Source organism: Geospiza fortis, unplaced genomic scaffold, assembly GCF_000277835.1.
Source record: "Geospiza fortis unplaced genomic scaffold, GeoFor_1.0 scaffold192, whole genome shotgun sequence".
Taxonomy (NCBI): Eukaryota; Metazoa; Chordata; class Aves; order Passeriformes; family Thraupidae; genus Geospiza; species Geospiza fortis.
In genome coordinates this window covers 8015415-8031047 of record NW_005054315.1, presented here as the reverse complement: position 1 = coordinate 8031047, position 15633 = coordinate 8015415, and the positions used below count along the sequence as shown (strand labels likewise).

Here is a 15633-nt window from a genome sequence, read left to right as displayed (position 1 = left end):
GCTCCTGGAGAGGAGCCACGTCCTGGCTGGGCTCCGCGGCATCCCAACGCGGCCGTGTCCCTCCCGCAGGGTTCCCGCAGCCGTTCTCTCGCTACCGGGACGGTGTGGAGCTGCCCCCAAACCAGGTACGTCTGGCACCGGCGTCCGACGGCGATGCGACGGGCAGAGGTAGGGAAGAGACGGGGAAGGTGGGAAACGAGGCTCTGTGGCAGGGAAATGAGGTAGGAAATCGGCAACGGACTGGCAATACTTTATTAAATACCTTTAAATACCCTGGGGGTTGGTGAAGAGAGGAGGGAGGCTGGCGCCCTGGTGGAACAGGTATGGGCGGAGGTGTGGAGTGCAGCAGGGTGCAGAATAGAACACCTGGGTCAGCCAAAGACGGACAGGCTAATAACAAGCCAGCCCTGACTTCCCGAGCAAAAGCACAGGTCCGAAGGTATGATGGACACACTGTTAATGTCTGTTCTTTACTTTTTAAAGCAACTGGCCCTGTGTTTCAGTCAGTGGATGGAAATGTCCGATCAACCCCAGGTAACTTGACTCCTGTAATGTGTTTGATCTGCTTGAGACTCTCTCTTCCAGACATACTAATTGCCCTGTATAACCTGGAGCATCGATGCCTGCAGGTGGCAGAGCCTCCGCCAGAGAGCCAGCAGCTCTGGAGAGCAGGGCAAGTTTGTGGGTGTGTGTGCTCTCCTCCTTGGGAAGCTAATGCAGACCTAAAGAAAAGCTTTTTTTCCCCCCATTCTTGCCATGCCAATATTATGCCAATAGCAGCTAACACTGAAGCAAGAAGTGCCAGGCAGTTCTGCAGGATTTAAAGGTCCTGTTTGGTCCTGGCTCAGTGCTTTGTGGATGGATGGGTTTTTTTCTGAGGTGCTCAGAGGAGAGGGGAGCAAGGGGAAGTTTTCACAGATAATTTCTGCTGGCCCAAGGCTTACAAACACTTTAAAGTGGAAGATCAGCTGCACTGCATTTAATGAGCCCAAGGGTCATTTTCAAAGCAGGGGGAAAAATATTTGCAGGATCAGGAAGTATTTGAAAATTTTAAACATTTTGTGCTGATTTTTTTTTGTTCTGAAATGTTACGGTTTTGTGAACCAAAACTTGTAGAAAACAGTTCCCAGAGCCTGTTTTTCAGATGTCTTACACCTCACTTCCTTTGAAGCTGTAGTTCTCATCTAATGTGATTGCATGCATAAGCAAATCCCTGTCCAGTGACGATGAGTATGGGACAGTGTATTTCAGTATATGATTAAAGACTATAGTACTGATTGACCAAAAGGCTTGTAGTTAAAAATGAACATAGATTAAACACGCCAAAAACCAAAGCTACCTCTAGAACTATTAGCATAGAAAATGCATTTTAAATTTAAGAGGCTGATTTTGATCTCTTTATAGCACCAGACTGTATTGACAACAGTTGTATTGGGTGTATTCTCCTCAAATAAAAGAGTAATTTTTCAGTTCATAATAGCATCAGTAAGTTTTCCCATGCTCTGAGTGTTTTTGGTGAACTGTGCTCAATCTAAATTGATCTGGGATCAGAATCAAGCCTGTTTTTAATCAAACCATGTACACCATGTTCTCCCAGTAAATGTATTAAAGTATTGTTGTGGGTTTTTTTTCAGATCTCCAGCACTGTTTTGGATCTCTGCTATTCCATATTCAACAGCATGCATAAAAATGAGGTAAGGTGTAATTGCTTATTTTGTTCAAGCACCCTCTTAAACTTAGAAAGCAACCACTCCACAACCAACTTACTGACATTTCTCTCCAAACAATAATGTATAATCTAATACTGTAATGGTTTAAGAGATGTAGGAGGGTATATAAAAGATTTTCTTTTTTGTTAGTAGTTTACATGTAATTCTTAGTTATTTTAAATTATTTATATGAAACTGCTGTTTTTTCACCAATTCAGAGCTGAAGAACCAAAACATTCATTTAACAGTCAGAGTCAGTATTTTAACCTGACCCTCAGTTTTGAATAACACAGGGTTAAATACACTAAAAATACACATAACATTGGATCAATAGCAAACCTTAGATTATGCTGAACACAGAGGTGTATGAGTTGCTTTACAGATTTTAATACTCTATTTGTGTTTGGGGTTTTTTTGTGTTTCTGATTCAGAGAAAGAAGATTAAGTTGAGGAATTATTGAGTATAGCTCTTTTTTGTTGGTGCAGTCATATAGGGATCCACCTCAATGTCAGTTCTGCTTTATATCACTTTTTTATTAGCACCATTTCATTAAGAATCTTTTCCATAAAATTCACTCAGCCCCTGGGTATATGCTAAAAAGGCCAATTTACTTGTGGAGGCTGAGTCCTCTGCTGTTTCAAAACAGAAGTAGATCCTTCAAAACAACAGTAGAAAGTATTTTGAAATGCATTTCAGTATCTCTTCTTGCCAGTGTCTTTAGCTTATTAGAATTCCAAGCATGCTTTCCTGAAGCAGTCACTAAAGACTACAATACTGAAGTTGAGTGTATAAAAAATGATAGCATTTCAGTCATAAAGTCTAATAAATGTTTTTGAGTTCACTATTGATTCTTATGCTTCCACAGCTTAACCAATGAGGGAATGTCCAGAATCATCTGGTAACTTTGAACAGTCTTATTCCTAGTTACTATTTTAGTTACTAACTTTGCAAAAAATTATGTGTCCTCAAGATTGGAAGTTGAATCTCATACAATATCCTTTCAAAAAATATGAGCTACACATCTGCAATATGATTTCTAGGTGTGGTCTGATGTAAAGCAGCAGATAAAATAAATATGTAAAATATGGAAAAAGAACCATGTGAAGTTTTACCCAGCTGGTTGAATCTCATATTACATTAAGTCCTACTTTCTTAGCCCACAAGGAATCTTCAGAAGACAAACATGAGTCTGTATGTAGAGAACCCAATGAAACAGTCACGAAATCCTACTAATGTCAGCTGAATTTAACTTTCTACATTATTGTATATTTCTGTGAATAAAAAAAATAAGACAGAATTACAGATCTTACCAAGAAGGTAGATAGAGTTTTAAGAGAAGGAATGAGGCCTCAGCACTGTGAAAGGCAAAGTCCATGTCAATTTGGTTTTGAATGGGACTTGAACCCCACCTGGGGAATTTAAAATGTTTTGTGAGAACTAAGACTATTTAACATCAATGTCCAATCACTTCACTGTGTATTTGAGATTTCCAGCCCAAAGATATTTAAAAGCTCAGTTTTTACCATATGTCTTCCACATAGTAATCTCTCACCTGTCATAAATTAGGATAGTTGAAACTGCAGACTGAGTCATGAGCCAGTCTCTATCTTTGCTTGGTGTGTAATAATCAAATCAGAACAAAGGCAGCACTCATATTGTCTCTCTGTAGTAGTCTCCTCCTTTGCATCCTTTACAGCACCTTGACTGAGCAAGCATTTTTTATTTCCCTAGTATTTCATAGCCTGTAAGTTGATGTCAGTTGCTCTATAAATTGTTGTCTTGCAGCTTGAACCAAAGAAATCCTCTTCTCATACCCTGAACCATGGTTCCCTATTTCTTGCTTGTGTATTTTGTCTTTTTAAACTCCTTCTCTGCAGTTTCCCACCCACATGCTTTCCTGCGTTCTCACCCGTCTTCACATTCTTGCCCATGACACGTGTTTGTTTCTCAAGCCCACTCCAGGCAACTAAACCCACTCATTGCTGGGTGACTGATGGCACACAGCCATCCCATTCCTGGCTGGCTGGGAGCATACAGCCTGGCTGCTGTGTCATGGGCAGGAGGGCTCCCAAACCAGGCTGCAGGTTCAGGGCTGCATCATGTGTCGAACTTAGTCTGCTCATATAAAGTCATGGGGAAAGTTTCTATTCCTTGAAGTAAGACTGACAAGAAAAATGAGCAATTTTCTGAAGAATAAAGAGTGCAGGGGAAGGCTTAAACTCAGCAATCTTTCCTGGGTAAAAACCAAGGGCAGTCTGAAAGGTGAAGAGCAGCTCCATTTTAACAAGATAAGAGCTGTCAGTACAATTCAAGCCTGAGGAGTGGAGCTCCAGGCTGAGCTCTGCCTCACCCCCGAGAGCACGGCTGCACTTTGCTGTACAGCGGGGGAAGCCTGTTGAATGATGGAAATGAACTGAGTAACTTGCAGGCAAGGCTTCACATCAGTCTTTTAAAAGATCCATTTGCTGCTGTTCTTCCATCTGTCTGTGATAAGTGTAAGGTTATCTCTCTTGTCACATGGAGTGTTCCAAGCTCATCAGTAACAGAGGGTCACTGTAACAAACCAAAATGTGCCAGCACCTTGATTAACCTACAGTGTCCACTTGCAGGAATCACAGATTGCTTCTGCAAAGTTTGCAAAGAAGGTATGTAAATATGAAGACAAGCAGTGGCAGTAGCAGTGGATAGGGAAGTATGTCCCTTTCCTTGTTTCTTTTAAAGTCAGCCTGGGTTTTTCCAGTGGTTGGGAAGTGATCTGTGCTGATCCTGCTCATACCCTAGGTTTAAAGCTTTCTTTTATATTTCTTCTAAACCCTGTGAATCTTTAATAATGTTAACCTAGTTTATTTACATTAGACACCATGTCCTTCAGGCATTAATTTTTAATCAGCATTCCAGATGAATAGGCATTGGGGACTGTTAACATCTTGTTTGCATGCTGCTGGAAAAGGCCCCAAATTACCAATATTCTGATAGAATAGTAAAATTTGACAACAGATCTATGGAATTGAGTTTAAAGTATTTTGTTATTGTTTGTGTTTGATTTTATAGGACAGTCATGGAACCCTGGGGCGGCCTTTCTTCCTTTTCAGGGTATCTGAATCTCTTTGTTTTAAAGATTGCAAATCTCAGACATTGTTATATGTTCACAGATGAGCAGCTGTTTCACAAATTCTAGCTGCAGTTGTTTTGAATAGAGGCCAAATATCCCTATGCTTGAAAGCTTAGGGAGCCATTTGCTCAAAAAGTTCCGGTTTGACTAAAAGATGACAAGATAATGAGATCTGGGGTACTGGTAGATTAAACACTTCTTTTTGTTTGAAGATCTGCCTCTGCAAATGTTTTATCTTGAGCCAAATCATCCATGTGGCTTGTATCTGTGAGACTGTCAAGGCACACGGATGCTAAATAAATTAGATCAAACTAATTTATTTAGTTTGTGCCTGAGCTGAGTGCCCACCTGGTCCGAAAGGTCTGCCCAGGAAGCAAAGTCACACTGCATAATGGTGAAAAGCCAAAGCAAAATTATCATAATTTCTCTCACATTTTTCACCCATTGGCATGCTGAGCTATGACATGGTCTAATGCCCAGTGTGCTGGTTTGGATTAACACTGATTAACACCAAACTAATTTTTAGAAATATCTTCAACACATTTTAAAAAAATTAAAAATACTGTAAAGTAGGTCACATCAGGTAACCAGAGTACCAATTCAGCTGTCATTTATGCTTCATTTCAAGTTATTTGTTGTTTCAAGTGTGTTCTAGGTTCTTTCAGTGCTGGTATTTGCATGCTCTTTCTTAGGCATGTGCCTTTACTACCCCTATGAATTTAAACCCAAATCCGGAATGAGAATAATTAAGGTCAGAATGTTTAGCTTTTTGGGCAGAGGCTGAATGAAAATTTCTCATATTCAAAAGCATAACTCACCCTGCATGGATCCCCCTGGTATTTGACATGTTCTTTTAAAGAAAATCTCACTGCAGTTTTATAGAGGACCCTGTCTGCATGATGAGGGGTGCTTTTGTGCATATATTTTGGTGGATGTGCTTCTAAGTCTGTAATCCATTGCTTCTTTACAATCATCTAATTATTATGTTTTACAGCCTCGAAATGGAAGAACTATTGAAGGCAATGGTAAGTAGGCAACCAAAAGTGTCAAGAATTTCTTCTGCCATTTCACCAGTGATGACCCTCATGAGAAAAGAAGATACTACACATTACAAACCTAGTACAAACCTAGATACACATTTCACATGGCCACTAAGAGCTGTCTTGACAGAAATGTAGGGTTTTTTCATGCTCAGAGACTTAGTGTGCACACCCTTGACAGAGGGATTGTTTTCTTTGTCATGCTTCCATACTCTAAAATAAGGTCAGCAGGGTTACAACATGGTACAAAGAGAACTGTGTGAGAAGAAAGGATTCATGTTTGAGTACAAATAACAGACTTGGGTGCTTTTCTAGACCTTTACATTTTAAAATCTTCTCGTTTTAGAATCTGAAGCTATTTAATTTCTAACTTTGAAAAGAACCAGATGTACAGAACTGAGTAGTAAGTCATATCCAGATCAACATCTCAATATAAAATCTGATACTGTGTTAATTTGTTTCAGAGTATCGTGGAATGTGAAGTTCATGGATTCATTTACCAGCTCAATGACTTGGTTTACATAAAGGAAAGAGACTTCCCATTGCACTGGTTGTCTATTTATGTGACTCAGTTGTCTGGAATTTGCTGTTCCATGTAATAAATTTGCAATCAGTAATTCTTTTTGTTGTCCTTTTTTTATTGAAGCTCATACTAGGCTTCCTTGGGCTATAGTCTAGCATTGCCTGCTGCCAGCTGTAATCAAAAAAAATCCATCATCTCAATATCGACAATTTTCAAATGCTACAGTGAATTTTATAACATCTTTAATAGGGTCATAAATGATAAGCTTGTCCTTTTGACTAGATAATATATTTCCCCATTATTTCAGAATAGGCATCCTGAACAACACTATACTAAAATCATCATGGACATTTCAATGATTTATTTTGAGTAACTAAGTGCTCAAGTGTGATAATTGATGAATCCAAAGCACTTTGAAAGAAGAGGAACAAGTACTGCAGCTACATACAGATATTATTTGATCAGATGATGTATTTTTTTCAGCCTTGCCTTACTGGCTATCAAAAAGCACAAATGAGGCACTTTTGAGAAATATTCTGAACATCTGCCCTTTTTTTCTGAAATCGTGCATTTGAAAATGTAGTGCAGCTGATTGTGCTTGCACTGTATGGAGTGTTTTGGTACGTGGAGACATTTATGGGCACAAAACTTTAAGTACTAAGCACTTACTTCCTTAGGAAGAAAAAAGTATAGTAAAATTGAGGATCTGGGGATACAAATGAGGCTGGGGATACAAATGAAGCTGCAATTCCTGAACATAGCACTGATTTCCTCAAGCCCTTTGTTATCCCTCCTTCTCTTTGGCTACCATGGTATAGTACTGTTCCAGTAATGCTGGCACAGCTGCATGTGAACCAGATTTGGAGTCACCTTTGTCTCTAAAAACAAATCCCAAGATACCTGTGTTTTGTCATTTTGTGGGGTTTTATCTGGATAAATTCCCAGTTTGGGCTGCGTTAGCAGAAGTTTGGCTGGCAGTTAAAGGGAAGGGATGAGTTTTTTGGGAATTGTTGACTGCATCTAAGGCATAGCATTCAGTTTGAAGGTTCAGAATACAGGAAGGCCATGGAAAAGGTTGAGTGAGGGCCTCCAAGGTGGTGAGAACCTCTATCACTTGCCCCTGAGGAGATGCAAGGGCAACTGGGCTGGCTCAGCCTGGAGGAGGGATGCCTTCAGGAGAATCCAATAGACCCTCCAGTGCAGGAGGGTCATCAAGAGACAGCTCTTGTTCAGTGTATTATCAAATCCTGTAGGAAATTATTAGCCCTTGAAAAAAACTACCAAAGGGATGCTGGTTCCTCTGGCTTCTCAGATATCTGGAAGCAGTTAGGATGTTCTTCTGGAAGGAACAACTAAGCCAAATACAAGTGGTAGGGATGCACTCTGGCAGTGCAAATAAATAAGAGAGAATGATTACAAAAGCACTGCAATGGCACTTCTGGCCTGTTTCATCTGAGGCCAAAGCTGAAAAGTATCAAATTTTGCTCAGTTCTACATAAGTATTTGTACTGGTACTGGCTGGGATAGAGTTAATTGTCTTCATAGCAGCTTTTATGGTGCTGTGTTTTAGATTTTTGACCAAAACAAGGTTGATAACACAGGGATATTTTTGCTATTGCTGAGTAGGGCTTGCACAATCTCAAGACCTTTTTCTCACCCCACCAGTGAGGCAGCTGGGGGTGCACAAGGAGTTGGGGGGTGACACAGCCAGGATAGCTGGCACAACTGCCAAAGGGATATCTCCCACTGTATGCTGTCATGCTCTGCCATAAAAGCTGGGGAGGAGAAAGGGACAGACACCTTCAGAGTGATGGTGTTGGTCTTCCCAAGTCACAGTTATGTGATGGAGCCTGGCTTTCCTGGAGATAGCTGGACACCTGCCTGCTGATGTAAAGCAGTGAATGAATTCCTTGTTCTGCTTTGCTTTACCTATTAAACTGTCCTTATCTCAGCCCACAGCTTTGCTCACTTTTACCCTTTCAACTCTCTCCCCATCCTGCTGGGGAAAAGAAACAAGATGGCTGAGGTGAAACTGAAGGAGTACTGTACCATGGCCAACTCACGCTGTGCTCCTGCAGTCAGCAAAAGCTTCCTTCACCCGCAACAGGTTTCAAAAATAACATCTGTTTGAGCCTTGAAACTTAAATAAGGTTGATAAATAGGTGGTAATTTGCTGGTGAGAACCTATGTTAGGTTCCTCAATCTGTAGTAACTGTGGCTCCTCTGGGAAGAAGCACAAAAGAGCTCTTGTTCACTGCTCAGTGGAAATTTTTACTCCCTGGAGCAATTCAAATGTCACCTGCAAAACAGGAGAAATTAATAATATAGAAATGCAAAGGTCATCTCTGGCCTGAAACTCTTTCTGAATATCCCACTGTAAAACTCACAGCAGAAATTCAGGAGTGTAGACACAGGTGACAACAATTAGAAGCACAGACATATTTCTGCAAGAAAAAGAGGTGAAAGCTCAGTTCTCACTGTCAGGCAGAGAAGAGACAAATCTAGAGTAAGATATTCAAAGTACTGAGTGTGTTTAAAAGAGTAAATTGGGTACTTATCCATCCTCTTGTCATAAAAAGCAGCAAGGAGGGACACTCAATTACACTGAGAAGCAACATGTTTCAGCTGCAAAGGGGAATTTTTTTGGTAGAATTTAACTCCTGAAACCAGTTGCCACAGCTCAGAGCATGTGGTTAAGAACAGCTCGGTGGACTCTTGGAAAGGCAGGAATATTCAGGAGTGCACATCTTCATGCCACCTAATATGACTCAAAAATCACTTCAGGCTGGCCTAGGACCTTAAAAGCCTGGCCTGCAGGAGCTGGGCTCAGCAAGGCACTGCTCAGCAGAGCACACAGCAAGGGACCTGGAAATGCACTCGGCTGTGGAGGAGCAAGTGCTGCCCGGCCTCACGACATGCTGCTCACCAGAGACAGAGCACGAAGCACAAGAGGAAAACCTTCTCAGTGGTTCAGTTCCCTCTCTCTGCTCCCTTCGTGATCCTGTGCCTTGGACAGCCTCACTCCCTGCTCAGCTCCCACAGGGAGGAGCTCACTTAGCAAATCTTGAGGTGACTGCAAGCTGCGAGGGATGGAAGTGCTGCAGGACAGAGTCAGCATTCAGAATGACCCTGGCAAAGATATATATGGGAAAAAATATGTACAGCTCACTGAGGATGAAAGGAAGTGATTGCACATAGTGAACAATAATCAGTTGCAGCTTTGCAGCAAAGGGGATGGGTAACTGTAGACAGTCAAATATAATGTTGAAGACAACACAAAATACAATGTGGAATGAACTGTAGACATTGTTACATGGCAGGGGTTGCATTGCTGAATATAGGTAAGGCTTCATGTACAGAGTAATACAGGAGAAGAAAGAGGGGAACAACCAGCAAAGAGGAAAGGCAGAGGTCAAGGAAAGTTCAAACTCTGAATGAAGTGGGGTTGATTTGCAAGAAGGAAAGTGTGAGGTGAGGAATGATAAAATGCTTAATTTTAAACTCACCATTCCTGACAGCGTTCATCAATGCCTGTGCTTACTTATTTTCTGGGATTTTAGAGTTGAGCAGTGATCCCAGGATGTCTACCAGTTAGGGCAATCACTCTTAAAACTTACTTACCTGCTCCAGACAACTCCCACATTGCAATTGCCATTCCTCTACCTTATTAAACAGGGTAGAAACATATCTTTGACTGAGCTGGACTGCATAAACTGTCTTTATTGCTCTGATAGATTTCTGCACTGAACAACTAGAAGGATCTACTACATCTCCTTCAGTCATTTCTGGATCAACTTTTTCCAGTGTACAAAACCAAAACTGTGACTGATCTTATAGCAGGTTATGATTCACCACCTAAAGTTTTGACATTTCTCTGGTGCAAAGAACCTTGTACACCAAACACCATCTCCCTATTAGCCTTCAACCTGCTGAAAGATCGATAGAGGAAGTCTGAATGAGAACATAAGGCAAACCTGAAAGAAAAGAATTCTGGATATATTTACCACAAAGCTTCTTTGCCCAGGGATTACTACACAGCCATTCAGATAGTACCTGCTGGATCATGGCACTGAAAGATGCCTACGCATAAATACAGGCTTCTGGAGTACAGCTGTCTAAACATCCACCAGAAAAATACCTAAACAGGGACTAGAACTTCCAGCAGATAATCCCAAAATATAGAATGTGTGTGAACTGACCTCAGAGCACCCAGAGGCAATAATGTGTGATCCATCCAAAAAGAAGCAAATTTCAGGAGCCTCATTCAGCATAGCAGTAAGGTCATATTTCCTCTCATGACCCTGGTGTGAGCTGATGTGCCGCAGCCACCTACCATGCTGGGCAGCAGGGCCTCTCCAGGAGCAACACCAGAGACTCTGCTACATGAAAAACACCAAAAATAGCCTTTGATTATCTGTAGTCTTATATGACATAATTTACTTCATTTTCACAGCTCTGTGTAGTCTGCATAGTTCCACAGACTATGGATAATCTCAGATTATAACAAATTCACTACTCTGACTTTCAAAAGAGCAGCACTTTACTTCCAAGAGGACAATGGTGTTTAGGAATTGCAATATTGGGACCGGTCAGCAGAGGGCAAGGCCAGCATCAAATTTGGGATGTTCAAAGTAGAGGCACTCTGGACCCTACCCCTCTCCAGGGTGCACTGAGTTTGACCAGCTCAGGTAGTGAATGGGTTCAGACCTTGTGCATCCCTTGTGCTCACCAAGACAAGCCTCTCTGAGGCCATAACTTGGGCTGTTTCCTCTCCTTACAGAGAAAGTGAAGGTGACAGAAGATATCAAGCTTATAAACACACAAATCTCAGTGCAGAGTGAACTACAAGCACCCTGCACAACCAAAACATCCGTCAACAGCATTCAGTCTTCTAGACAGGTAAAAGAAGAAGAGCTTTGCCAGGCATCATTTCACCCTCATGCTTCCATCTGCTCACCACTTCATTGAATTGTGGAGCACCATGTACACACATTCTCTAATGGGTGTTATTGAAGACATCTATTTTCCCTGACACCCTGGAGCCATGGCATAACTGAGTTAGGAAAGTAACACCATATCAAGATTAATGTGTTTTGCAGTATCAGTAACAAGAGAGATGCCAGAGGAGCTGTGTTTTCAATGGGTTTTTTTTTGCTTTGATTTGTAACCAAGTCACAGACCAGCCTCAGCTACAGGTGACTGAGCTAAGTTTAACCTATAGCACAAGACATGAGAACTAGTCATGTGCAAAAGTACCGTGCAATTAATGTCTTGTTTCATCAAAGTAAATGAGCACTTTGGTGATCAAGAGAACAAGCAAAATTATTGCTATTGTATTTGAGGTTTGAAGAGGTTCTCCTATACTGTATCACATGAAAGAAAGTTTTTATCACAATTTCATTAGAATGACCTAGGGGTATGATTTCCATACTTACCAAGCACTTTATTGAACAGAGGCCTACTTGTGGGCATGAAGCTAAGCATCTTCACTAGTAAGAAAACACCTTTCCATCTTCCCCTCTTTGTGAAAAAAGGGTATGGTTACTTAGTCTCAACATTTTGCTATGATACTCTGTGCATTTTTGTTCAAAATCATCCAGAGTGCCTATTAATCAACCTGGATACAACCCCAACTTTCCAAGGAAGCCAAGTGTTCATTATTTGGGTATTTGTCTGAACTTGTTCCCAATGCCTATGTTTAGAACAAATAAAGACATAAATGACCATAACAGACCAGTAATATTTGTTGAGAGTTTACCTTATCATCAAATAAGATACTTTATCATTGAAGAAAACAAGTTTTCTGATTGCATTAATGCATTGTTATTTATCAGTGTAATTAGTACTCCTCAGCATATGTTTTGCAAAACCAGGTGCCAAAACTGAGTTATGCATTTTTCCCCTCTCAGAGTAGCAACACCTCTAAGAAAAAAAACCAAACCCACAACAAACCAACTTTTCTCATTGTTCTAGTCCCAGGTTTCTGAGGATCTATAATTTCACTGATGATAGGTTGTAAGGCAGCTGTGAAGAGCCATAACTGTGTTTATTTCCTCTTCAGCAGCAGAACATTTGATCTGTTGGTGGCCCCTGCCAGGGCTGGTTCAAAGCTTAATGAGCTGCATTAACTTTTAACAAGTGTTGTGGAAGAAAGAATATGTCTAAAAATATCAGTAGTGCTGTTGTGTAATAACAGGACAGCAGGTGTAAACAGAGAGCCAGAACAGTCAGAAAGCATCCTGACATTCTTCTTGCTTGACAAGCTTTATAGTGTAAACAAAAGAGTATCACCCAGTTCTTCCTGCCAAAAAGGGAATTACTTTTTGCTTTATTCTATTGTGAAATGCTACCTCACACAAAATTTACATTGACTTCCTGCTGGCATTTATGCTGCTCTTTCCTTCATGTATCTCTTAGTCTATTTTTACAGCATTTTCATCTCCATTCTCACATCTCAGTTTTTCACCACTTTAGAACTATTTCTCTTAACAACAACTTCTGCTTGAGCCTTTTCTCTGTCTGCTGCCCCAGCAGAGAGCACCCTGATACAGAGGAAAAAGGCAGTGAATATGCTGTGAGGAAGAATATGCTATCAAGCAGATACCAGAGCAAGTTTCCTTTGAGAGGAAGTGTTGCTTGTTAATTACAGCCAAAGTAAATTAAATGCCCCTGAATATAGAAAGGTCATTTTATTTTTTAAAGATGCAAAAATTACTATTTAAAAAATTTTATCAATCCATAGAGGAAAACCAACAGACTTCAGAAGGAAGAAGAGGGAGTAGACCCCTTCTGAATTTCTTGATAACTTTGTACAATGGAAAAAACCCACTGATTTTGTCATCTGTGCTAAGAGAGAAGATATGGCTCTAACACTTTCTGCATGCTTTGCCCTGATAGAGACTTACTGTAATGATGGAGCAGATGCTCACTACAGTTTTATGAGCAATAAGACTTTAAAGACACAGGGTTACTAACCTCTAAAGCAGACTTATCCTCTGAGACACTGAACTAATTGCACGATGAATCTGTGCTACATGGAAGAAAAGTTCACAGGAACAGCAGCATGTGTCTTGACTCCTCTCCCTGCTTCACAACACTTACCTGCAATATGTTTTCAAAAGTAAGCATGTACTGGACTTTCTAAAAAGTTACTCAGGTGCTATGCTAGGCTATATTTTAAAATTTCATTTTCTGTTCTTCTATCCATGAGAAAAAATGAGACCAGTGATGCATTCTAGAAACTTTATTACACACTTTAAAAATGCCTTAAAATTAGCAGGCAGAATACTTGACAAAGAAGTAAACACATACAAATTAGTGGTATTAAGTCCCAGCATCCATAAGTGCACAAATCAGACCAGGAAAAGCAAGTTTCACTGGCTACCACCATATTTTTGAGAAGCAGTATTTCCACTAGTTTTCTTCGGAAGGAGCTGAGAAAGGATATTTGGCATAACCCCGCCTTGAGGAATTGTCACACAGGCAAAGAGCTTGTTCAGCTCGTAATCATTTCTCACAGCCAGCTGAATGTGCCTGGGCAGGATCCTTGTCTTCCTGTTTTCATGAGCAGCATTCCCTGCCAGCTCCAGGACCTCTGCTGTCACGTACTCCATCACTGCAGCCAGGTAGATGGCAGCGCCAGAGCCGATCCTGCCAGCGTAGTTCCCTCTCCGCAGGAGCCTATAGACACGGCCCACAGGGAACTGCAGACCGGCCCTGGCTGATCTGCTCTTCTTGGATGCATTTCTAGGGCTGCCAGCCACTGCTTGTTTCTTTCCACGTCCAGACATTCTGACAGGCAAGGACACACAGAGGGCTGGAGGTCTTCAAAGCACTTGGGTGCTACAGCTAATGGACAGCAAGAGAAGAAAACAGCAAGGTCAGTTCTGCTCTTCCACATCTAGGGGAAAGCTCATTCTTTTCTTGAGGAAAGAGCTCACCACACACCACAGTTCATCAACAGCAGAGCTAAAATTTTAAGAGTTATTGCCCTTTTCCAGCCTGCCTTTTAGGAGAAGGATCTCATTGCAAAACCTGTCAAGGGTTATTGAAGTTAGATATGAAGGGCTCAAAAGGAGAGAGGCTTTCCCCTGCTACTTGGAGTATATTTAGGATTGAGGCACGGTGGGTCTTCTTCAGCAAGATTTTTTTGAAACACCACAACTGCTACCTCAAAGCTAACTTGAGGCCTGTCTCTTCTTTCAAGAGCAATCTGCATTATAACTTCTACTATCAAGTTACAACTTCCCTCCATTTCAAATCTAAAAATGGAAAAATTCTTGCAGCCTACAGCTTGTTATACCCAAAATACTCCAGCACATTTTCATACACAGCTTTAAATAACTCCCTAAGCTGTATTCTCTCGCTTCTATGAGAATACTGCTGGAGGTCTTCTGTACCAGGTAAAGGATAAATTGATTTGGACAGCACAATGCAGACTGAAGAATAAAAATTACTATCTCATGATGAAAGAAATTCAGCCCAGCTAGAATACTCTTACAACCAGAGTAGCAAAACTACTCATTTAAATAACATTTCTAGTCTATCAGTAAACAGGACAGTTAACTGCCAGCACAGTTGTTGACAACACACAAAAACACCCATCACTACATTAATATTTAGGGTTTTTACTGAAAGATTTAACTATTAAAAAAAATCAGAATAAGCTTTGAAAAGAAGGTGGAAAAATAGTAAAACTTAAAAAAAAAACCCAACTCCTAGTAAAATCCAAGCAAACTAAGCCCTTATAACTCCTTATCCCTATTACCAGATGATACTTTTTCCAAATTATTCACAGTATGATCATACTGTGTAATAGAGGCAGCTAACTTACAAAATAACACAAAGCACATAACCCCAAATCTTCTAAAATACATTATAAATGAAAAGTACATTATATTACCTTCAAAAATGTGTTGGTTTTTTTTCCTAGTCTGTGCCTTGCTGCAACCTACACCCAAACACAAACAAGTCACATAACACCTCTACCCCGGGCCCAGAACCTTTTTATTAGCAACTTTTTCTCCTCACCAGCAGGTCACCTGGGTAATTAATGAGTCATTTACACATGTGCTTCATCTTCCCTCACCTAATCCCTGATTTGGGGCAAAATGAAGAAATACATTACAGCTGCTCAGAAGCAAATTGGCTGGGGAGAGGGGGAAGAAGGTAGGCTGTCTGCAGGGGCTGAGCCATAGCTCCATTTCAGCCTCACTATGACACTGCCAGTTCTCACCCACTCTGGCTGG

At 40.9% G+C, this 15633-nt stretch overlaps 2 protein-coding genes across 3 annotated transcripts; one reads left to right on the top strand and one right to left on the bottom strand.

Annotated features, from left to right (window-relative positions):
- The first annotated feature begins 57 nt into the window (after positions 1-57).
- Positions 58-6479, top strand: NMS (neuromedin S). Of its 2 annotated transcripts, XM_031056211.1 has the most exons (7): positions 91-168; positions 484-534; positions 1635-1694; positions 4320-4355; positions 4762-4803; positions 5817-5847; positions 6327-6479. In XM_031056211.1, exons 1-7 carry the CDS (start codon positions 154-156, stop codon positions 6341-6343), a joined length of 252 nt encoding a protein of 83 aa, XP_030912071.1. In that variant the 5' UTR covers positions 91-153; the 3' UTR covers positions 6344-6479. The 2 variants fall into 2 exon arrangements, with proteins under 2 accessions (XP_030912070.1, XP_030912071.1); XM_031056210.1 differs by lacking the exons at positions 4762-4803; positions 6327-6479 and having other exon boundaries at positions 58-221; positions 5817-6195.
- A 7234-nt stretch (positions 6480-13713) lies between these two features.
- Positions 13714-14175, bottom strand: LOC102041000 (histone H2A-beta, sperm-like). The gene has a single exon (XM_005419997.2). The coding sequence runs from the start codon at positions 14173-14175 to the stop codon at positions 13759-13761; it is 417 nt and encodes a 138-aa protein (XP_005420054.1). The 3' UTR covers positions 13714-13758.
- Between the last annotated feature and the right edge of the window lie 1458 nt (positions 14176-15633).